The 24,707-nt window shown below is 44.3% G+C and overlaps 1 protein-coding gene across 1 annotated transcript; it reads left to right on the top strand.

The window, feature by feature from the left end:
- Positions 1-1,319: 1,319 nt before the first annotated feature.
- Positions 1,320-21,218, top strand: shdb (Src homology 2 domain containing transforming protein D, b; the record flags this gene model as incomplete). The annotated part of the gene is made up of 8 exons (XM_079220732.1): positions 1,320-1,364; positions 1,991-2,371; positions 4,078-4,228; positions 6,808-7,029; positions 15,589-15,663; positions 16,429-16,603; positions 18,654-18,773; positions 21,032-21,218. Exons 2-8 carry the CDS (start codon positions 2,042-2,044, stop codon positions 21,216-21,218), a joined length of 1,260 nt encoding a protein of 419 aa, XP_079076858.1. The 5' UTR covers positions 1,320-1,364; positions 1,991-2,041.
- Between the last annotated feature and the right edge of the window lie 3,489 nt (positions 21,219-24,707).

Below are 24,707 nucleotides of genomic sequence, written 5' to 3'. Positions count from 1 at the left end.
GTAAGAAGGAGACATTAAAGGGGTCAATGAGTCCAGGGAGGGGAACCTCTTTTCTACTGAAACAAATTATCGGATGACGTCATGAAATCGATCCTGTCTTCAAGTTTGTAACTTCGCTGCTATAAATGATTAAAATTGGACTGCGGGGACCTGCGAGATGTTTGCAATGCACACACCCCCAGGTCTCCCTCAGAAACAGACTGGGAATTGTTTTTGATCCCCATGACCCCCCCTTTTGGGTCTAAAGGCGGTGCTTGGTGAACACTGGAGCAGGTATAGGCGGCAGGCAGGAGGAGGACGATGGGAAGGTCTTGATGGGGGTAATGGGGGAGTGGATTGTAGCTCAATGACCTCATCCTGTCTCCCCGCCCCTGGGACAAAGTGAGCTCATGAGTGTCGTAAAGAAGGGGGCATTTACGGTCTTTTAACATACTTAGATGGCCTTACCCACTGTAGCACACAATCCAATTTACCAGACTATACGGTTAATGGGACATCTGTGACAGGACGAACACACACACACACACACACACACACACACACACACACACACACACACACTCAGACAGGATGACACACAACGAATAGAAACACACACTGCCTTAGTTTTCAATCAGAGTAGACAGGCCTCAGTGTTTTTTGTCATCTTGTTTTAGGAATAGTGTATTTTGTGTCTAGACATCTGTCTAAACTACTCCACCAAACTATTTTTAAAAGGAAGTAGAAAACAGTTTTGTTCACCCTTCAGGCTTCGGCTTTCTTTTTTGGGGGGAAAACTGCACAAATCCTTTGAAAAACCGTGCAGCTAAATCAGGAACATTCTCCAGTGATGTCATGCGAATCAATAATGCACGTTTGGAGCACATTTCGTGCGAGCTGATTTTTTTTTTTTCTTCTTCTTCTTTTTTTTCTCCTCTCATTTTCTGTTCTTCATTTGTTTCCCCCCTTGCAGTTCTCGTGGTTTTGAAGGAGGATGTATCTCTCGTTGCAGGCGGTATGATGTGCAGATATTTCAATGAATGAAGGGTCGGCTGACTTGGTGAGGGAATAGCAGGGTATTCCACTGGGGATGAAGCGCCTCCCCTTTAATCGCTCGGCTGAGTTTCTCTCGAGCTGTGTAGTCGCTCGCTTCACTCGCACGTTTGCCGTCAGTCGCTGGAGGAACTCCGGCGGATTTCAGTGCTTTTGTTTTTTTTTGTCCCAGAAAAGCTGCCGTTTTCTTGTCTTTTTTTGTGGAGTAAAAAACAAAACGCGAGCAGGGGAAGGTTTCGTCACTTTTCTGTGGCGCTTTTTTTTTAATTGTGATCGACATGAAGAAACGCGGAATAAAGCGTCCAAAGTGGCTGAAGGACTGAACAGGACTGGTGAGTGAGCGCAGCGCTCTCTAGTAATGAAACCCAGTGTTTTGGTGACTGTTTTAATTGAAAGTAAAAATAAATGTGAAAAAACCGGGTTATTTTCATCTTGCGTGTATAGCTCTCCACAGAAGTATGTGCTGAAACTAAACATGATTTAATGTTGGTTATATTCCAAAATTCAACAACATATTACCATATTTAAATTCCTCATTGCGTTGATATTCACTTTGAGTCTTTGTCTTTTGTTTTTTATTTTTTATTAGCATGTAAACGTCGGACTTTATTGCAGGGGTGTGAAATGTAATCGCAGCCTTTGGGCAAAGTCCAGATGCTAGACGTTATTGCTCCCTGCGTAAAACAAAAGGCGTGCGTAAAGCCCAGCTGTTGGTGTAGTTTAATGTCACATCGAGTGCATGTAAACCACACTTGGCAGTCTGCTATCAGTGGAAAGTTGTCCGGTACAGATATTATGAAAGGGATTAAAGTCTATTTTTTGTGATGTTCTTTTTTCTTTCTCAATTATCTTGTAACAACCAGGAATAACACGAAGCACAAATCCAATTCCTAGCTCATAGAATCATCAAAAATAAGACCGAGCATTAACCCCCATGTCTCTGTCTGCCCCCCTGCAGCCCCCTGCTCTCACTCCACAAAGCAGCAGCAGGTTTGGAAGCAGAGCTGCGATGGCCAAGTGGCTGAAAGACTACCTGAGCTTTGGCAGGAAGGTGCCCCCGCAGCCGCCCACACCAGACTACACAGAGAGCGAGATCCTGAAAGCCTACCGGCTCCAGAGGGACCTGGACTTCGAGGATCCCTATGAAGATTCAGAAAACAGGTCCAGAGGCGAGTCTGGGACCTCTGATCCCACCACACCTGTGTACGGGTCTCCCATGAAGTCTTCCACTGTGGACCTGAAATCTCCCAAACACAGACTGATCAAAGTGGACTCCCAGGAGCTGGGGCGCACCAAGATCCTCCTCAGTACTGTCTCTTTAGAGGACCAGCAAGAGCCTGTAAGAGCCTCAGATTCTCAGCATGTGTGTGTGAGGTGTGTAGGTGTGAGTGAGGTGTGTAGGTGTAGGTGTAAGCAAAAAGCAGGAAATGACAAATTCAGCTTTTTATGGGAAAGTGAGAGGGAGGGGTGAAGGGAAGGTAAGTGATGAAGGATGGGAAAAACACTCTCCCACTTCTCTCTCATCTCATTTTCATCACTGTGACAGCTTTATTGATCAGACTCCATAAGCAAGTGACTAGTAATGTGTGTCTCAGATATGCAATGTTTACATAAATCACATTACATCCCATGCGCCACATAAATCCTCTACCCTCGATGCAAGAAAGAATTATTGATGGCTCGACCGGTCCATTGAGTCGGAGAGGGTCACAGTCCCTTGAGTTTATGTCCTTTCATAAATAATAAATGTGGTTTAGTTTTGCAAGCTGAGATAGACCCCCACATGAGCACATGTGAGGGGCCATATACAGTGATATGTCAAGGGCCACGGGGAGCTATGATTTATACTGTGGTGCTGTTTGTGTCATCAGGACTGCAGTGCTGTGTTCGGTGCATGTTGTGCTGTAGAGAACATCCACGACTACTGCGAAGAACAAAGGCAAACAGATGTTGAGACAGAGTGGCTAGAGCGGAAGCAACGTTTTTTTTTTTTACAAGGAAATGGTCCTTACGTTAATTCAGCTCACATATGCTGAGTAAGTTAAGGAGCATTTGAGGGTTTTCATAGCTGCAGTTAAATCCATGACTCGGCTCATGGAAAATGCTACAAGTGCGAAAGTCCTGGAGTGGATTGAAGTAATAGTCTTAACTCGAGTCGATAGCTCCCCCCTTCTACCTCACTCTCCTCCTGCTCTCATTAATTTCCCAGGGTCTGTGGGAACAACCGCACTCTAATTTACATTGCAGATTCCTGTGCGTCGATAGATAACCTGTTACGGAATCAACAGGGGATTAAAATGTAATTTTGTGAGGGCGTGTGCACGTCTAGCAGGAGTTTAGGAAGCGAGCCCTGCGACAGCGATTTCCTTTGTCAGGGAGAAAGACATGGGAAGAGAGCCCTTTGCCCAAATGAGTATGCATTTGTAGGTATATGCGTGTGTTTGTGGCCATATGGCTGCCTGTGTAGCTGTCAGTGTGCCAGCTGATCACTGTTTTCCTCCTGTGCAACCAGCCTGTGTTCTCTTCCCACGACCAAAACACACATGATCCTCAGACGGGACGGTTTCTGGCTGCATTGCATGTAGCTTAAAGGCAGCAACACACATGCAACATAGTCCCTCTTTCAGGCGTTTTAAGAGGAAACTACGTTGTATAGCTACTATGGCTTTGCTATGGCTTTGCAATGTTTCACACTTAACATGCAAATTGGTGTCTGGATGATACCAGAAAGCGTTTTGTCTGTAACTAAACATATAGTTAAGGCTCCATTCAGTGAGGATGTGATTACTGCCCTGCGCTCTCCATCTCTGCTCTTGATTAGCTATTGTCTAGGATGCTTTTAATTCGAGGGTTTTAAAAGTGTGATTGACAGCTTTTATAAAAAAACGCTGGCTGAAAGTTCGAAATCTACGATTTGAAATTGTGTGTCTGCAAGACAACATTAGAAATTGGTTTGCATTTATTATATGAATGTAACAAAATAAATACTGGTGACATTTTTCTCAATCAAGGACTAGTTAATGTGTGTGTTTTGTCCTTTTTTAGGTGGTGCCGTCTGCTCCATTGGCAGGCGAAACAGATTATTCTGACCCATTCGACGTTCGCGTGGACCACCGGTCAGAACCAGATCTCAGATGCATTCCCTGTGAGAACAACAGCTACATGGAGCCGTATGAGGCTCAGAGGGTCATAACAGGTCAGTGGACTCATCAGTCAGTGTATTTATCAGTATTATAATGTTTCAGTGACCCACATTGTTATCATAGAGGTACGGTGTTTTAGTTCCATTCCCTTTCCTGCTTCCTTTTTGTATTCTAGTTGTTTCTGCTAGTTATCTTGTTAACGTGTAGTAAACCCATCCAATAATTAAATAATGAATTAATCCGAATTGCCTTCACAATACGAGAGTAAGGGAACAGCCTGAGGGGTTTAATTCAGACTTCTTACCTGACATAAAAATCTGTCTGCTATTATATTGCATTTCAGGCGCACCATCTCGTATAACTGTGGCGTGAAGGATCCTCATTGATCTTAAATCTGTCAGCCATTTATATTGATGCACAACCCTGCAGATGATCAATGACTTAATCAGTCTTTATCGCCTCTCTTTGTCTTTTCTAGTGAAGTGTTTCTGCATTTGCAGAATAATGCATCCTTATTTCCACATTTTCCTTTGTTTTAGAAACCGTGGCGTTAAATGTGGTATTTCTCCGTAATTCCAGTTTATTGACATAATTGTTGGTAGACAGTCCCACATCAGTTAGACCTGTCCACTCCACCGTGCTTTTTAGCCCGTCACACGCTCTCAGCCTCATGAAATGTCCCTTAAGAGGTGTCTACCCAGTCTCCAATCTCGGACCCTCCCTCCTCCCTAGTGATTTTCTCCCACATCATCTAGCTCACATCTATCGTTTTCCATTTGTCTCTCCTCCCATAACATCTCTGTCTGCCCCTTTCCCTCGCACTCTCCCTGCTCTGTCCCAGTAATTTAGTGTAAAAGCCTCCCCCTCCTCTTTCTCCAGCTCACTTCATCTCAAGGGCTCTCCCCGGCCCTGAGGGGAGTCTGGCTTTCTCTCTCTCTCTCTAATCTGTCCTGTAGCGAAAACGATGTCCGGTCCTCGCTCCGTTGTCACTTTCGGTAGCTTTTTGGTGACCGGTAATCTTTTCTCGTTGCAGCTGTGGAGATTAGATTCTTAGCGGTGATTGCAGAGCGTGTGGCAAAGCATTGTCTCAGCGCTTTTGTTGACTTTGATTTGAGCCCGTCACTCCGTCTGCCTGCTTTTGTCTGTCTGTCTCCGCCCGCCACTGCTCATCAAAAAAACACAGCAGAGCGGCAAAGGCCGACTTGAGACATCGCAATAATAATTTTCTCTCACAAAGACTGTCCTCAAAAGGCACCTGTGTGCTTTTTTTTTTTTTTTTCTGTAAGTTTCTGGGGGGGAAAACGTCTTCAGTTCACAAGGATAAAAGATTTGTTTCCAGCTCTGACATTCATCTGTATGCTTAAACACTTCCTGTCATCATTCCCCTCAGTCTTCAATCTACTTCTCCTTTCTGTCAACATTGATATTTTCTCTCCTCCCCTTCCTCCATCATGTTTCCTATGAATTTCTCATTTTATTTCCGCCTGTTTTTATCTCTCCGCCTTCATCTTCTCCATCTCCAGGCTGTCGCTGACACCGCTGGTTCCCAGCGCAGGTAGAGCAGCATTCAGCCCCGCTGTGCTTCTGTCTCAATGACTTAACATCAAACGCTGGCAGACCTTCCCCCTCCCTCCCCTCCCACACCTCCTCCCCTTGTTTCCTCACTGCTTCCTTTTACTCTTCCCTCTCCTCCTGTTCCTTGCCTCACCACCTCCTCTATCCCTCCTCCCTCGCCTTGCTCCTCCTCTCTCTCCATTTCCCCTCCACCCTCTTCTTCACAACCTCAGGGCCTTTCCCCATGCCCGCCACTTGGTCGCCATGGTGACTACAGGGCCGCCCAATAGCGGTGTCTTGTCGTGTGAAGGTTAAAGTTTTCCCCTGCCTTTCACCAGGGAACCTTCTCATGTGAGTGCACCTCCTTTGCAAGGCTGCCGGCTGTGTGCACAAAAGATGCATACTCTTTCTTTTTCCCTCCATCTTTCCTCTTCTTTACCACCTGTATTTTTTTTTTGAGGTCAACATATCAAAGCGCCATCGCTGATTGCTGCTGCTGCTCGCCGACTCCTCTTAAAGCATTTAGAAATCAGATTCCATCCTCTTGTGCGTCCGTAATCTTAAAGCCCTTTATATCGTGGCCATATTTGACTCCACACAACAGTTGCAAGTGCTGAGAAACATTTCTCGGTTGGAACCCACTGAGAAAGTGATGAAAATGTTAATGAGGGACCATGGATTCTGTTGTGAGCCGTGCTGGATTGCTGCTGGGATTCAGGATGGACGAGAGAAAGGAGGGGTAGTTTGTCTAACGTGTTGCAACTCAGCATCTAGCCCAAGGCCTTATTAAGCCCCCCTATATGAGATTCTGAGCCCACGGCAAGCTGTGCAAACATCATTTTTCTCTCTCTCCTGATTCTAGTCATGTCAAAGCTCAACAGGCTTTATGTTTTTTCCTTTTTATTAAAGAATAATGTCACTTCATCGCTACTGGCGAATATTATTTCTTAACTGTGCCCGTTGTTTCTTGCAGACTGGTAGCACATCCAAGAGGATTTTCTTTTTATTTGAATAGTTTTATTTTTGCTTGCATGTGTCGGGGGTATGAATCTGTGTTATTTTGCATGTGCATCAACAGAGCTGCAGCGCGGTCCAGGAGCAGGGCGGTCACGGGGCGGGGTGCAGCTCTACGACACCCCCTATGAAGACGAGCGAGGCCAGCGCCCGGGTCTGTTGTACGGAGAACCTCAGGAGGAGAGCAAGGAGAGCAGCAGGCTGCCGCAGGACGACGAGAGACCGGCTGATGAGTACGACCAACCCTGGGAATGGAAAAAGGATAACATCTCCAAAGCTTTCGCAGGTAACTGTCAAGATAATGACGATATGCTTCCAGTAAAGTCAATAAATATCAGGGTGGAGCTTAGTCTGGAAAAAGCCACTTAATTGTAGCTACGTTTTGTAGGTTGGACAAGAGATAATCGATGAACTGTCCTTCAATTAAAAGTTCCGGTACCTGATGGGAGGAATACTCCATGAACTGGACTGTCACTGGTCTTTGCTTGTGATTTTTAAACCGGAAACATGGCAGCTGTTCTGAGAAATGATTATCAAAATTATACAGGAAATCAATTTATGAATACATTTTAGCCAAGATTTAGACCGTGGAGCTGCTGAATTATGCTTCATTGCATATTTAAATCGATATTCAGAGCGTCCCAGAATAAAAGCTTTTAGCAAAAATTGAGGTTGTAATATTTAGGATGGCTTAGCAGTTTGCAGGAAAATGTATTTTTAGCTGAACTCCCGGTTTAATGCCTCCATATTGTATCCATTGTATTGTAAGTGTCTTTTAGCCAAACATTGAATCCCTACCACCTACTGCACAGACAGTTCAACAGTACAACTCCTGAACGATATCTCATAAAACGTGCTGGAAAAAAAGGGAATCGTTCAGTAGACTTTGTGAAAATGGTTTAGACCCGGCTCAAAAAGAGCTGTTTTTAAAGGTCAAAGCCAGGAGCAGAGCACCATGCTGCTATTACTACATAGTGAAATACTCCTCTAACTGTCCTGACCTTTTAATGCTGAGTCTTCCCATCACGACATCTCGGAATCCTTTTTTATTTGCAGAAAATAGATTGCTGTGACCTTCACTGTCTCAGCTAAAATGACACACATCTCTCTGTTTCTTTTACTGCATGTAAACATCTTTTGCTTTAATTGTTCTCTCGCGTATGACGGCCCACAGTCACAACAACAACCTCGGAGATGATTATTAGAATTGTCGGAGATGTCTTGTATTTGTGTGTCATGGATGCATGAGAGAGATACAGTAGATAGATGGATAGATAAATACTTTATTCATCCCCATGGGGAAATGTGTTTATCACAGTAGCAAGACACAAAAATAACAGCAATGAAAGATGCTCAATATATACAACAAAACTCAATATATACAACAAAACAGCAGAGTGTATTAATTTGGGTGCAAAGTATATGTAGACGTCATAAAGAGAAGGTTGGCAGAGGCACAAATTCTTTTATTTTCATAATCCTCATATTATCAGAAGTATTTCTAAAATAATTGGCGTCGTGCATGATTATTATTTTTCAATGTGGCACTGACAGTGCATGTCACAACCCATCCCCATTACGTTCCATGTATTAAATATAATTGGGGTGGAGAGAGTGAAGTAGAAATAAGAGAAACGGAGCTGGACTGATGGGTCATTTAGGAGTGGATCAGTGTAAGGCATGCAAGGCCAAGTCGGCTTAATTGAGCTGCATCTCCAAGTCACCAAGGTCAAGGTGATGGGATAATAAATCAACCGCCCCTCCTCTCTTTCCTCCTGTGTGTGCCCCCCCCCACCCCCCTCTTCTCAGTTAATTACATGCCTGCATGCATGACCAATCCAGTGCTAATAAGAGTCATGGTCAGCGCACCATTGTTTGAACACACACACACACACACAAAGATATTCACACCGTGTTCAGGCTCTAATCGCATTAAGCAGAGGCGCAGCAAAGAGACTCCGTAACTTATTTGAGAGCGGAGATGATTTCAGGACGAGGTGCACGACAGTTAATTTAAAAGAAATGACACTTAGCACTCGTTCCTGCTTCATCTGTCGCTTAATTCCTCTCCAGCTTTTCGTCTTTGTGTCACTATACAGTATGAGCTCCGGCAGAGCAGTGCTCACAGCAGCATTAGAGAGCGCAGTGGAGAAAAACGCTTGTGAGTTTTCTGACCCCCTTGTTTTTTCCATTTGGAGTCAGCACTCTGAGCTGGCGTGCTGTCTGTCTGAGCAGACCAAAGCACTGGAGTGTAAACACACAAACAGTATTTTCCATTCTCACATTTAATCCATATTCCCAGACCCACTCAGCGTTGCTAGGCACATGTGAGGGAGGGTAGAGAGGAGGAGGACGGGGATGTAGCAGAAAAAGAGAGATGAAAAGGGGAGGAGGAGCGATACGAGGAGAAAGTATGAGCGAGATGGACAGAAGGAGAAAAGGGATAAGAGAGGCTGTGGAGAGAAATGGAAAGGGACGTCCAAGGTTATGGTATGTTTGGTGGCAGCTCAATGGATGTTTGTGGAGGCCCAGTGTTGCAGAGGGGAGGGGCGTTGAGGAGAATTAATGGTCGGGGGTGCTGTGGCGAAGGGAGAGGAGGGGGAGTCAGGGCCATTGTGGCAGGGTGCAATCCGTCATCCACTAACACATCTCTCAACCATATATATATATATATATATATATATATATGCCAACGCAGCAGCGGCGACAGGGCCGTCCCCATGGCCCTCCCTCCCTGTGGATGTGACACACTCACTCAGATAACCCGCTACAGGGGGCAAAGGGGGCGCCTCGCAATCTGCCAGCAGCCCCTCATCATCACCTTCACACAGGCGCATGCACACACACACACACACACACACACATGTGGATTCTCAGCTAGGTTTTCCAGCTCTGATTATCAGGCCCCCTAATTGAAGGGTGAGAAGAGGTTGTTGGCGTGTGTGTGTGTGTGTGTGTGTGTGTGTGTGTGTGTGTGTGTGTGTGTGTGTGTGTGTGTGTGTGTGTGTGTGTGTGTGTGTGTGTGTGTAGGGGGACGCTGGCGCATATTGTATGTGGATTTGCGTGCATTGCATTCATGCAAGCGCTTCTGAGCAGAATCTCTGTAATTATGATTTTCACAGCTTATCCATGCTTAAATGTAATCGCCTGGGTGAGTATTGCATTTTACGGCTATTTTTCAAAAAGCATCAGAAATAAGCTTGCCTCCAAAGCATTTCATTTATTTTCCAATGTCCACTTCAGCCAGCTGCGTGAGCGTGACTCTAGCAGTGCCTGAGGGGTCGGACTTACGGGCCTCTCTCAGTTCGGTGGGTTTTAATTGCAACGTTAGAAAGCTGTCACCAGTCACCACCATCCAACTCAAATTACAGCAGTCATTAATTCTTGGAAGTCAATAGACAGTCCAGCAGAGGGAGATTGGCTCTGCGACCATTCAGCACCAATTAGTGAGCTAATGACAGGCACAATCTAATTATCTCTCTGATGGCCACCGCTAATGAACAGATGAATGTATGTTTCAAGTATTTCATGTTTGTAAGTTTCATAGTCCGGTAAAGGAGCTTTTAGCCGTTTTGATGCAGGTGACGGCTGTGGAAACATGGAGGAGTGTGCGCATGATTAGAGAGTCGCAAATCAGCTGGAAATCTGGATGAGGACGGATGAATGAATAACATTTCCACCCCTAGAAATTACGATCATGGTGCCATTGAGAAAAGCACTTATCCTCCACTTGTTCCAGTGCAGCTGCTCATTAGGCAACAGCAAAAGACGGGGGCTGTGCAGGGAAGCTCCCCAGTATGAATGTGTGGGTCAGAAAAGCAAACGGCTTATGTTTTTCTTTTAAATTGGTCCACACAAACTATGTTCAGCACAAAAACACGTTAAAGTGGGTATTCTTGTGATCCTGTATTTTTTTGTTTAGTTTTTCGTTTCTGTGGCCATTAGTTTGATATATAATTGGGATTGATTTATTCCAAACAAATGGCTGTTGAAGAAACAGCCATATGGTTTTTAGCTATTCTAGTGGCACCGCTACTGTCTGGATGGATTGCCAGACAGACATTCATGGTGCCCAGAGGATGAATCCTACTGACTTTGGTGATCCCCCTGACTTTTCATTTCGTGCCTCCCATGAGTTTGTGGTTTTGAGTAAAATGTTCTGACAACCATTTGATGACATGACATTTGGATGTCAGGAATCGGGATGAATTGTAATGACTTCAAGTTGCAAGTTTTAAGGTTTTTATTTGTCCTTGTACGACAGGGTTGCTCAACAAAATTTAGATTGTAGTCCCAATTTACTAAATAGGAAAAAATAAAAATAAATAAATGATGATTCAAATTGATATTTGAAGGATGGAGAGTAGGAATTAAGGAGTCTCACAGCCAGAGGAAAGATGCTGTTTTGAAGTCTGGTGGGTCGGCAGCTGGTACTTCTGTATCTCTTTCCAGACGGCAGCAGAGTGAACAGGCTGTGGCTGGGTGGGTTTTGTCTTTTGATATCCCTTTAGCTCTTTGCAGGCTCCTCTTCTCACCAATATGCGCAGTAGATGGGTGCCAATGATGATGTTCTGGGCGCTTTTAATCACCCGCTGTAGAGCCCTCCTGTCCTGTGCCGTACACGTCCCATGCCAGTTTGTATGTTTGCAGTCTGGCTGCTTTCTATTGCTCCTCTGTAAAAGTTGTCAAGAACTTGGAATGGGAATTTTAATAAGAAGTATTAAGAAATATAGCCATTCTTGAGCTTTCTTCACCAGGATCTCCATCCTTTTTTTTTTTTTTTACAATGACATGTGTAGATGCCAGATTGATGCTGATTCCCAGGAACTTAAAGCTGCTAACTTGCTCCACCTCAGCATCCTTAAAGTTGACAGGGGTCCGCGTCTTTACCTCCATTTCCCTAAAATCAACTATTGGCTCCTTGGTTTTACTGACGTTGAACAGTAGGTTCAGAGTGGCACTCTGCAAGGTTGTTGACTTCCTCTCTATATGAAGTCTTATTGTTGTTTGTAATCCGTCCGATGATGTAGTGTCATCTGTAAACTTCACAAAAGAGTTCTCTTCACGGGGGGGGGGGGGGGTGGCGGCATCTGGAGCCATCATCGGGTCAAAGTTTGAATTTGGCAAATACTTTGGTTTATGACCAAATATCTGCAAAACTAATGTCAGCCTCAGTTGACCTCTTATGTTTAGGGCTGATGGGCAAATGTTAGCATGCTAGCCTCACAGAGCCACCGGCATGGCTTCAGACTTGTAGACCAACAAGCAGTTGAGAAGCAAAACTGAGGAATGAGGAATTGTGTAACATTTTGCAATTTGTTCTAGCAGTAGCAAAGATATTCATTGATTGAATTGATTCTGAAGAAATTGAAAATAAAAAATCAAGTCATCCAGAACATTCGATTGTTTTATCCCTTGTGTGAATAGTATTTTAGGCTCGATGCTGAAGGGTGCTGTATAGTGATACAGGAGGTTAGTTTAGCAAAGCTTGCAAAGACACCTTGACTGATGGTCTGCAACTGTATGTGTTGTGTCTGGTTGTCGAGACACATGTGCTCCGAAAGGACAGGACGGACACGTGTGTCTGTATGTGTGTGTGTCCCTGCAGGGGCCTGAAAATGTATTTGTGTGTGTGCTGCCAAACGCGAGCGAGATTTCCATTTCTGGTGTGATGCTGCTCTAAGCAGACCCTCGGGGAATCTGACCAGTCTCTTCATCAATTTACCATTACAGTGGAAGGACTCTTGCCGCTCTCTCTCTCCCTCTCTTTACTCTCGCTCCCTTTTCTCTTTGTCACATCCCCTCTCACCTGCCCCCTTCCTTCTCCCCGTAGTTGCATTTCTTTCTCCTTCAGCATGAACCTTTACTGACATTAATGAAAAGGCATGTCCTTTGTGATTCCCTCTCGCTTCCCAATATGAGAGATGGGTGGAGAGGTGATGGAAGTAGAGTAGGGCAAGACACGAGAGGAGCGAGGGAATATCGAAAGAGTGATAATGCCCCACTTAGAGGAAGATGGGTGAAAGAGGGATGGATTTAATGAACGCCTGGAAAATAGAAACACAGACGAGATTGTCAAGAAATGTGTGATGCTTGAAATTAAAATCTAAATGGTGTAGAGGCATATTATGAAAATAATTGTGTGTTTCTTCGACTTCTTCACTGGCACAAGGTGTTAATTGTCTGTCTGGGGACCATTTTGCCCAGCAGAAGGTCGTTGTGTGCGGAGAAAAGATGAGATGCCAGGGCTGTTTGAAAAACAGATGTCTTCGTTAATGGACCTAATGAAGCTGTTCCATTGTCTTTGCCTGCACCTCCTTTATTACCAGGACATAGAAAACAGCTGGTGTGCTTGAAAAGTCAGTTATCTGTCACTCATGGCGAGGTCTGGTCATTCCCTCCCCCCTCGATATCTTTGGGTAATTGCTAGCAGGTATAGAGGCACCAGCACATGTGGGATTTTGGCAGCCCAAAGATGAGTGAATTGCTGTTGCCTGTTTCTTCAGCTGGGTTAAAATGGGAAAAACACTCTGTTTTAGCCTATATAATTAATACAATGGAGTAGATTTTAAGCACAAGACATAAGCTTTGAGCACTGATGGGTGGGCGCCTTTGTCCGTAAACCATTAGTGTGTCTCATTGTCTTGTAATAGCCCTCTACGTATGAGCGATCCACAAGTTCCCATTAGAAGTGAATGGAAGCCAGATGTTCCCTTCTATTGAATGAGTGACAGGTGTGATTGTCTCTGTGTGTGTGCTTGTGTGTGTGTGTGTGTGTGTGTGTGTGTGTGTGTGTGTGTGTGTGTGTGTGTGTTAGCTTGGTATTTAGCCTTTTGTTATCAGAGTGAGTAGTTAAGGCAAGGTTTGTGTGTTTGTTCAGCCTTTTAAAAAAAACACTAGTCCCTGTTAGCATGGTAGAGCCAGCAGGTTTAGGAAGGGTTACGTGGGTTACCCTAAATCTAGCCTTGCATATCCAGACCTATCTCCACACTGCCAGAAAGGTCTGGCTGAACCATGGACTGTATATAAGAAGTTGACGTTGGTTTGTGGACCACAGTTTTGATGCCTCGAGTCATCGTCTTGATTTTTTGCAACCAGATGTGACACGAGGGTGGAGCCAAATACAACTGAACATGTTCTGAAGAATTTTTTTGACAACCAAAATGTTAAAATGAACTTTCACGTTCTAAAAACACACTGGAAAAGGGTTTAAATTGTTAGACGAAAAACACGTCTAACTTATATCACCTTTACATTTTTGTGATTATCTCAATATTTGAGCTGGAGTCAGCAAATCCGGATGTTTGATATTTGTGCTCAACGCTCAAACAAATACTATTAATACATTTACCATCCCTCTTACACCCACTACCTTTCTCTTCATACATCCATGACCTTTTCCCCTGTTGCTGATTGGCTCGAACATTGTTGTTTGGCTCAGCCTGAGCCACTTAGTGAGGAGTCATCTACTGGTTTTATTTCTACTTATCCAATCAGGTTGTGATTGAGTGATCTGCCTTATTTCAATTTATTATGAGAAGAAGAAGATAAATTAAATGGGGGGCCACCCTTCTCTCTTTCCAATGGGTGACATACAGTTTTGCTTGAAAATTAGAGGTGTGAAATGTGACGTGGTGGCGAGCGTTCAGGCAGCAGTGTGGCACCGCTCTGCTGTTTCGAGGTGTCAGGTGGGTTTGTGCGTGTGTGTGTGTGTGTGTGTGTGGTCCTGTGTGTGTGTGCTATTGGGGGGTGCCAGGCCACACTTTAATCCTGGCTTCAGCGGAGGTGCGGGTTGCTCCAGATGGGGCCATTGTAATGCGCCATGCATCAATAATTCACGGCGAGCCAGCGAAAGTGGCGGAGTGTGTCTGCCTGCTCAATAATTAACCAGGGAGGGAGAGGGGCATGTATGTACAGCTTGGGTCTCTCTCCAAACGCCCATTCAAATGGCCTTTGATGTCGCCGGCCTGGGGGGGTCTTTGGATTTGTCGGCTCATTAAGACGTCACCCCACTTTTCCTTTTATTTGTTTTGTAATCCGTTTCCGCTGTGAGAAGGAGCTCAATGTACGACGTGGAACTGGCAAATCGCATAATGCGCGTGTGTGTGTGTGTGTGTGTGTGTGTGTGTGTGTGTGTGTGTAAGGCTGCAGGTAATGACTGTTAAAGTATATGGTTCGCCTGCTATGGTAGATAATGAGCTATTTTCAGGTTTGTGAACCTTATGCTGCTCTCCTACTGTTGATAGGACAGTGAATGGAGCATTATTCTGCCCCCACACTCCTCAGTTCCTCTGTCTCACTGCTCTGTGGGTTGCAGTGCACATAAAGTCACGTTTTGTTTCCATTGCATCTGCGGCTACTAGACAGTTTCTGAAAGTGGATTTGTTCAAATGACTATAAATAATGCAGCCTCTGCCTCATGTCCTCTGTTTTATCTTCTTAGCTTTCTTCAGTCTTATCACACATGATAAAATGATGTCAATATAGGGTTTAAAGATGTTTTCACCCCCACGTGTGATGAAGCCAAGGCACAGGAGCTAGAGTGTATTCATTTTCTTGACAGGAGGTATAGTTAATTACACAGCACATCTCTGTCGTGTATCTCACATGCACCCTCTCGACAGGGCTTCCCTATCTTCCACCTCTTCCACATCGCACTTCTTGCTCACGCTCTCCTCCTCACGTTCAAATCTTGCACCTGATTTCAGTCTTGCATCTTTAATCATCACCACTTCTCCCACATATCTTCCTTTTCATTAACTTTGTTCGAGCCCATCTGCTGTTTTCTCACTCTGTCGCGCCCTTTTTCTCTCGCCTCCACCCCGCTTTACCTTCCCTCTATTAGAAATGAAGGAGTTTTCGGAGTTGCCCTGGCCTGCCCCGGTGGGTCAGCTGGAGGAGGAGCCAGTCAGAGAGCCAGGTGACCTCCCACCCTGAACACAACCCTCCCCCTCCCTGCCTCCCTTTGTCACCGCCTACACACATGTAGACAGTCACCCTGACCTTTATGACCCAGCTGTTGTCCCACATCTGCTCTACCTCCATTCGGAGGGGTGAAAAAGCTGCGGCCTGCCTGTTGCGTTTATTGTGTCGTCAGTTATTTTTGGGGCGTTTAAAGCTCTCCCTTCTTAAATTACCACATTCCCCTCTTGCATCAACCACGCATGAAAAGCTCCCTCTAAATTAAGATGTCTGCCTTGTTCATTTCAAGGTACTTAGAAGTGCTACGGTACACTTAATGTTTAATTACAAGTTCTGTATTCTGTATTCTGTATTGAAGTTCACCAAAATCAGGCACAGAAAGGGTAAATAACACTTTGGTCTGTACACGTAATTTGCTCCAGAATAGAGTCAGTATCGGCAACATCAAGTAATCTGCAGCGTAGTCTAGTGGAGGACAAAGACTTGCAACAGAGCCAAGCAGGGACGACGCCAACTTCCTGTCTCTTATCTCCCCTCTGTGACTCATAAAAATGTTGATGACGGTAATTGTGATGATGCTGATAGTTTTGCAGCCTGTCAAACCGGGACCTGCTGTCCTCTAGTTTGACCCATCCACGAGAGGTCTCTCTGCTGCATGCAAGGTTTTGCAATAGCCGGAAGTCTGGTGTGAGGTTTAATCCCTTTTGATCGTGTCACGGTGTAAATACTCTGACTCACTTTTTCTGTGCCCGTCTGCCAACAGTGCAGTTTGACAGCGCAGAGTGGGAGCGCTCCTCGTCGCCCACAGAGCGGTTGCGTCCGGCGGGGCCAAGGTCCAGCCCGCTCGCAGGAGGGGGGATGAAGTTTCGAATGCCGCAGGAATGCCTCACCATGGTGGGGGAGAGAGTGGACCCGACTCTGCCGCTGGAGAAGCAGGTGTATGTACATCAATACATATCAGTTGCTATGTGTCTGAGTGTGTACACGCCACACACTCCAGTTCAGGGTTAATCACAATAATGTTTGATAGTTAATGATGGAGTGTCTCTGTTGACATCCTTTTATTTTAATATGATACAGGATAAAAGAGAAAAATAGCAACACATGGGTAGTTACACATGGGTTAATCCAAGTGCTGTAAGGATTATGACACCTCACAGAAATATATGATTAAACTAGGCATTGAGTAAGTGTTATTGAATGAATGCATATATACTTTATTAATCCCCAAGGGGAAATTTCGTTTCAAGTAGCAGCCACTTACACAGAAAATAAGATATAAAAACAACAGGGATTTTTTATATATATATATATATATATATATATATATATATATATATATATATATATAAAAAAAATAATAAAATAGCTGGATGAAAGAAAGAAGAACAGAGTATTAATTTAGGAATTAAATTAACTTAAACGGTAGAAGTGCAAGAGTGCAAGTATGTATGTGCATATTAAGTGTGTGAGGTGTAAATTCTAAGTTCTGATCTTTTAAATGAATCAAACAAATATAAATTATGCTAAAAGTGTCTCTGCATGGTTGCCATGCACATACATGTATCATTCATTGTCATATAAGTTATTCTGAATATTTGAGGAAGAACCGGGTTGTACATCCCACAAATAAAAATAATAATATTTCCATTTTATTCCACCGCTTTGATCTATTAAGAGCAGGGACACATGAGGTAGAAGCAATTATGTTACGTGTGCTGCTAAGCAGCATCCACGAGAGCTTAGAGAACTGCGAAAGGTTAGAATGAGAACTAATTAAGTGAGAACATTAAAAATAAGCATTTACTTTGGTCTTGTAATTTCAGACATCATTGGTGTAATTCATGTGCTGTTTCTGTGCACATAAAAGGTCGTTTTACTAATGAAATCCAAGCACATGACACCCCTTAAGCACACATGCACATGCGCACACACAGTGTTGTGCTCACAAACAGATTCACTTGAGGATGGCAGTTGATTATTATGCCCCATTACTCCCTGATGATCTCTTAAGGCTGTTTTGAGCTTTGCGTTTCCTTCAGCTCTGCTTTAAACAGAGAAACAGCATCACTGCCGACCCGTAGCATTCAGTACACCTCACCAAGTCAGGTCCAAGAAAATGTCATTATTTTTATTGCAGGAATATAATTATGTTTCCCACTGGTTGTGTTTATCCCAAACACTTATGTATATTATTTATTTACAGCCACACTATAGGCAAGGCTCTATGGATGGTAATTTCAGTCGGTCTGTCAGTTGGTTGGTTGGTCCACACTTTGTTCCGGACTGAAGTATCTTTAAAATTACTGGATAAATTGCCGTGATATATTGTGCAGACATTCCTGGTCTCCAGAGGTATTTCCCTTCGCCAACAAAAAGTTGACTTTTGTAGTTTTGTTGTGAAATTTCTATGGAAGAGATTGCTATAAAATTTGGCAGAGATACTCATTCACTTCTTCGGATGAATTGTAGTTTCCTTGGTGATTCCTCAACTTTTCATGTAGCGGCAAAACCAATGCTGTTTCTGGCACAGTTGTACTTCGATTTTTAGTGTTTAGCATTAGCAAATGTTAGCATGCTTACATCCTAAGCTAAGATGGTAAACACCTGCTGCCTTGTGACCATGTTAGCATTGTTTGATTATAATGTCTAAGACCTTGTGCTGATGGAAAGACGGCTAGCAATGTGTTTTAGCGCAGATGCGAGAATGCACTCCACCCTGGTGTTATGACTAACTAAAAATGTACTGCTGTGAAAAGTGAGACCACAGAAGCTGTTTCTTTTTATTATTTGTTTTCCCTGGTGGTCTTGAATATTAATCTTTAGAAACATTATATGACTGCTAATTACTACTAATGACTAATTAACTACTCCCTCTTAGCATATCTAACTGAATCTGTGTGTGTGTGTGTGTGTGTGTGTGTGTGTGTGTGTGTGTGTGTGTGTGTGTGTGTGTGTGTGTGTGTGTGTGTGTGTTCTGTTCATCAGATGGTACCACGGTTCGTTGTCGCGTTCGGAGGCAGAGTCGCTACTGACGCTGTGTAAAGAATGTAGCTATCTGGTGAGGAACAGTCAGACCAACCGCTGTGACTACTCCCTGTCCCTTCGGTAAGACATACACGTATACACACACACATACACACACACACACACACACACACTGACCTACCACAATAAGCCAAGCAAACACCTGTGCACCTTCAGTACAGCTCTCCAATAAACAGTTGCAATTTAATTTCAAAGAAGAAATGTGTGTTTGAAGCCACCTGAGTTACTGATCTCATATCGCAGTCTCCTCATCCCTCCATCTGTCTTTCCCTGCTCTGTCTCCCTTCCTCGCTTCCACCATCACCCCCACTCAAGATCACTGCCGCACTGATTCCTCTCCCGATCCTCATTTGCAGGGCACAATACTGCTTATCTGGTCAAATCTCTCCCTTGTAATTACTACCATGATCCATCGTACCAACCTCCCATCATCCTTCTGTCCTCACCCCATCCTTGGCCCCTATCTGTGGCCTTCCTATGTGGCCCCAGCAAGTGTTCTAAGTGGTAATCAGGCAGGTAGAGCACACTTGAGCGCACACATCATCCTCTCCGTAATCACTAATGAATATGAATTACCTTCTGTGGGCCACACAAGAAGGGAATCCGGGAGGAAAGGGAGGGGGGTGACATATAAACAAGCTCATGCATTACTCATTTACATGAGTAGAGTGGGTTTGACACACACACGCACACGCACACACACACACACACACATGCACACGCACACGTGCTCAAGCAACAAGGTCACTACTGGCAATGGTTCCCCAGCTGGCGCATGTGAGGTTTGGGAGTAGTGATTTCTTATGAAATTGCTAAATCTATTGTTTTGCTTGGTCAGAATGTGAGACTGTCCTTCATCGCCCAATCTGTAAAGAGTCAAAGCCGCTTGAATCTCTAATCAGCTTAAAGGGGAAGTTTGGTTTCATACAGCCTTTATTGTCTTAGTTTTGGCCATCTAACCTGTAATACTAGTTATTTGCTGATATTGAGGAACAGATCAACACTAGAAGAAGTCGGAGGTGACAAGAAACAAGAACAATCTGATGATCATACAGGTTTAAACAAAGCGGAGTAAAAAAAAAAGAACTCATCTGTAGTCATAAATCCACCACACTTTAAAGACTTTGACCTACTTTCACTTTCCTTACATTCCACTGTCGTACAAAATGGAGGACAAGAGGTAGATTGTGTCAAATACCCTTGAGTGTTATCTTGTGTCAGGTATTTTGCATCAGGGCCATTTTACTGGAATGTATACTTATTCTGTTTGACTTGAAGTCTTGGGGAGAAGACTGAAAGCTTGGGTATGTATTCAAACCCCTAGCAAAGCCTTTCAGTGATCCTTTGGGTTTTACCCCCAAACACAGTTTAGATGTTTATGGTTATGAACCAATGGTTTGTTTGTTTGACCCTCAGACATACTGAGGAGCAAACACTTTGGAGACTAGATTGGAAAGAAACGGTAATAACAACAGCTAAACTATGTGAAACAGTGCAGCATCCTTGGAAAGAGTGAACCGCACCTACTGTAAGTGACGGCTGCTCAATGGAGACGAGATGAAGAACTCCAAAGTGAGTCAGCTCTGAAACAAACAGGCCTGCCAGAATTAAACCAGCATGAATATTTATGCTTCATGAGATACAAAGAGTCTCCAAAACAAACAGGACCGGGTGAAAGCATGCCGTCAACTCCGAGCGCTGACGATGAAGCATCTGGCTCTCGGTGCTCTCGAGGCCAGTGGGACAAATCATACACTGCCTGTGTTTGGCTGAGTGTAGTAGTCACAGTGAGTGTTTTTTGGGGGGTTTCACTGCTATTCAAAATGTAATTTGGTTGACTAGAACAATGACAATTATGGTGACTGACTTCGACCCTTCTCTTTCCCTCTGCATCTATAATTAGACATACATCATGACTGGCTGGCTCTTAAAGGGGAAGTCCTGTCGTGGCTGAATATCACTTAAAGGGAATAAGCCAGTGAGCCACTTTCACAGTCCAGCGTTCGTCTTTCCCACCATGCGCCATTACGCCACTCATTCATCCATCGTAATGTCCCGCGCTTCCTAATTTGCGACATGGTGTTAAATCTTGGTTAGAATCATGTCCTCAGTGCAGAAAAAAAAAAGAAGCGAACATAAATCCGGGCTGTCATTTCCACTGTGTCATTATGTGACAAAATGTGTGGATGGCTGCTGTTTTATGTGCCCCCTATTTCATGTCCTCTCTCTTTTCTCTCCTCTCACTTTCATATTCCCCTCTCTTTCCTCCTTTTGTCACCTTCATTTCTAAACCCTTTCTTCCTGTTTTCCCCCCACAGGAGCTGCCAGGGTTTCATGCACATGAAGTTCACTCAGTATAAAGACGGCAAGTACGTGCTGGGACAGAACAGCCCTCACTTTGACACCATCCCAGAAGTCATCAACTTCTACACCACACACAAACTCCCGATCCGAGGCGCCGAGCATCTGTCTTTGCTGTTCCCCGTGCTGGTGCAGACTCTCTGACACTCCTCCTCCTCCTCCTGGACCACCGGGACGTCATTGTGATGGGACACGTAACGCTTGAATGTTTGATGGGATCTTCCCAGCGGAGTGCCCGCTCTCTCTTCTTGCTGGACTGGACTACAAATGGAGAGAACTGGATTACTTTTTGATGATTCAACACGCCGGGGGGGGGGGGCTGATGCCCTCACCCACCACTGCTGTTGTACTTGTGCCACGTGTCTCTAACATCCAGGGGATCGATTTACATGAAATGCAATACCTGAACTTCAGGCAGTCTTTGCTGTAACGTCTCTCTTTCATTTCCTTACTGAACTGGGAGTTGGGGAGGGTGACATGTGAAATTCTCCCTTTCTTTGTCTTTCACAGCTGACTGAAATGCAGTGGCAGTAGCTGGGACAAAGTCTGTATATTCTGAATGTACTGATGCCCCAGTTTACGGGAGATTTAGATTGAATTACTGTTGTTCCAAAAAAAAACACATCTCATTGACACTGGTTTAAGAAAATAGTATTGCTGTCGTAAGGTGAAAACCTCACTCGTCATATTTAGCTGTTTTTTCATCTTTATATGAATCAATACATTAAATTGCACTGTATAAGATGAGAAAACCTTTTCATCCTCGGGCTTGGGAGACCCTATTGTAAATGTTGGAATATTCACATTTTCCATGAAGAAAAAAAAAATGCTATTTTCAAAAATATAAGGTTTTTACCACCAGCAATTATATTTCGGATGCTTTTCTACACAAGGCTACACCCGCTGATCTTCAGCCAGTCTTTTCTGCACTGTCATGCTGCTGTACGTTGAGGATTTACTTGACACATCTCCATGTTACTAGTTTGTTCCTCGTGAGCAACAGAGACGCTGTGTTGTATTGATACCTGTGTTGACCTCTCTGACCTGGACCTCTTGTTGTTTGCTTGTGATTAGACAATGCTGGGTTTGTAAAAAAAAAAAGAAGAAAAAAAAGGCTACCTGTCACTGCTGTCATTGTCTTCTCACTAATTTAAATTTAAGATTGCAGGCTGAAGCAAAGAGATGCAGGAAACACTGAACACTCAAACGTTGTGACTGTTGGCCGCGTTCGCACACTTTCTACATATTTGAGCGCAGCTTTTTTTTTGGTCATTACTTGCTCGTTGGTGAGTTGTATTTGAGTTAAACGCTTGCCATCTGGAATGGGTTCCCATGTCTGCTGCCTGGTTGCAGCATTGTGTGGCAAAAATTGATTTTAGAGGAGAGCCAACTTCTACCAAACACGTTGTGACCATTGGAAATGACAAACATTTGCTGGGTTATTATTATTATTATTATTATTATTATTATTATGGCAAGTTTCTGCCACTAATAAAAAGATGACAGGATGTGTACCCGCTGTGTTGAAGCATCTCATCTGTATGCAGAGTGTTGATTCTACATGTAGATCTTTATGTAGATCAGTGGTTCCAAACCTGGGGGCTGGGACCCCCCAGGAGGACTTCGGAGATGAGTTGTCTGAAAAACAAAATTCTGCTCCACACAATCATGTTTATTTGCAGACTGGTGTCGGGCTTTTTCCTCATTTCTTGTGAAATACTGTGTATTTTTTCCCCCTCCTCTTTACGCCTCAAAAAAATCAATCGGAAACAATTTGAGAAGGGGAAATCTTCTTTGGTCTTGTGTTTGATGCAAACAGAAAAGACTTCCAAAATATTCACACTTTTTTTATGCAATACACTCATTAGATTCACCCAGAAAGACGGAAGAGAGGCACAAAGGACTTGGCGAGATTGCGTGCTCCACACACTCAAATGCACGCACATTTGCTTTCCCTCATCCATTGACAGCAGGGTTGGGAGGGAGAGGGGTGAGGACTGGGGGTGAGGTGTGGCGGAGGAGGGGTGAGGCAGCCCTCATTATTTGGGCCGCGTTGCAGTGAAAAGCACGGGAATTGCTTTCATTACTGAGCCAAATGAAATAGCAGAGGCTGATTACCCGTGTGACGGAGAGAGGAGACAAGCTGGATCACTCTCCATTGGGGAGAAAGTGAGGAAAGGAGAGAAAAAAAAGGAGGGAGGAGATGCTGCCTGGCTGTACTTCCCCAATGAGACTCCAAACAAGTGTGTGTGCGTGGGCGTTTGAGTGTAAGAGAGAGAGACGGTGACATGGAGGGGGGGCTGCTATAGTCCCATTTCCTCTCAAACAAGGCTCCCTGGGGAGGGATATGAATATTAACGACAGTGGAAGTGCGACATGTAAAAATCAAACAAATATCTCACCCTCATTTCTCTTGCTTTTGTGTAGCGCTTACCTTGTCTCTGCTTTCTTTTTCAGAATGTCTCTTTGCTAATTTCTAGTAGGCTGAAGGATACCTATTATAGAGCTCTATTGTTAATACACATTTGTGTAGTTTGGAACAAATGGCAACGTCCTTGCAGCATTGTGTGCGTGTGCGCGCGTGTGTGTGTGTGTGTGTGTGTGTGTGTGTGTGTGTGTGTGCAGCTGTCATATCACAATGTGTGTAATGTCAGATCTGGGGGGCGTCAACGGTTACGTAGTGACGGCAGCTGTTAATCCATCAGACATGCTTGGAGGAATGAACACCTGTGATCAACGTAGAGCCAGAGTACATGTTGGGAAACCACATTGCATGGACACATGCATGTTTGGCCTAAAATTGTTTTGTTAAATAGTTAGAAACCGTTTTCACGGAAGAGATTTTGATATATGGCAGAATTTAAAAAGCACAGGTGTACACGATATAGCGAATGATGGCCAAATACTTTAGTTTCAGGGTGTTTTGCATGATGTCACACTTACTACTGGGACACTTGAATAGAAAAGAGAGCCATCATTTATGTTAGTAACACTTTCCTACTATGGCAAGTGAAGAAAAGTTAAGGAAGCAAACCTTTTAGAAATAAGTCATTAAACATTCCACATCGAAAAGAGACACTTTCTGACATTAAATGGTCATCATTTTGCCCAGAACTCATCAAAAATACATTTTCATCTCCAGAGGGATGCTCTTGCATGAGTCTCACACTTTAATGGTTGTCTCTGCCTGCCGTTGCTCTTTTACACAACGCGCAAACCTCCAGGCTGCTCGCATGCGACGAGGCGGGGAATCAGCCAGCTGTGCTCACACGCTCAATGCCACAAGTGAGCGACGGGACACGCATGTCAGACTAGAAGGCTGCCGTCCTCCTCCTCACTTATCCCCGACCCCAGACTCGCTAATCCCAGCAGTTGCGGCAGGCAGGCAGGCGTGGGGGGAAATGGATTGGGGGGTCAGTTGTGAGCAGGTGTGTGTGCATGCCGTCAGGCCCCGCCAGAGAACCGCAATCTCAGAGGTTTTGGAGTGAAAGCAGCTGCTGTTTTGGGGGAGAGGGAGGGGGTATTTACTTTGGAAGAGATTCCTTATCCGCTCCTGCCACCTATCTGTTATGGTAGGATGGCAATGAAAGGCCGGTTGCAGAGATTGGCGAAAACAGTGATACTTTATTTAAT

Source organism: Taurulus bubalis, assembly GCF_910589615.1.
Source record: "Taurulus bubalis genome assembly, chromosome: 7".
Classification (NCBI taxonomy): domain Eukaryota; kingdom Metazoa; phylum Chordata; class Actinopteri; order Perciformes; family Cottidae; genus Taurulus; species Taurulus bubalis.
Note: the sequence above shows the minus strand (reverse complement) of the source record. Positions and strands in the feature narration are given on the sequence as shown.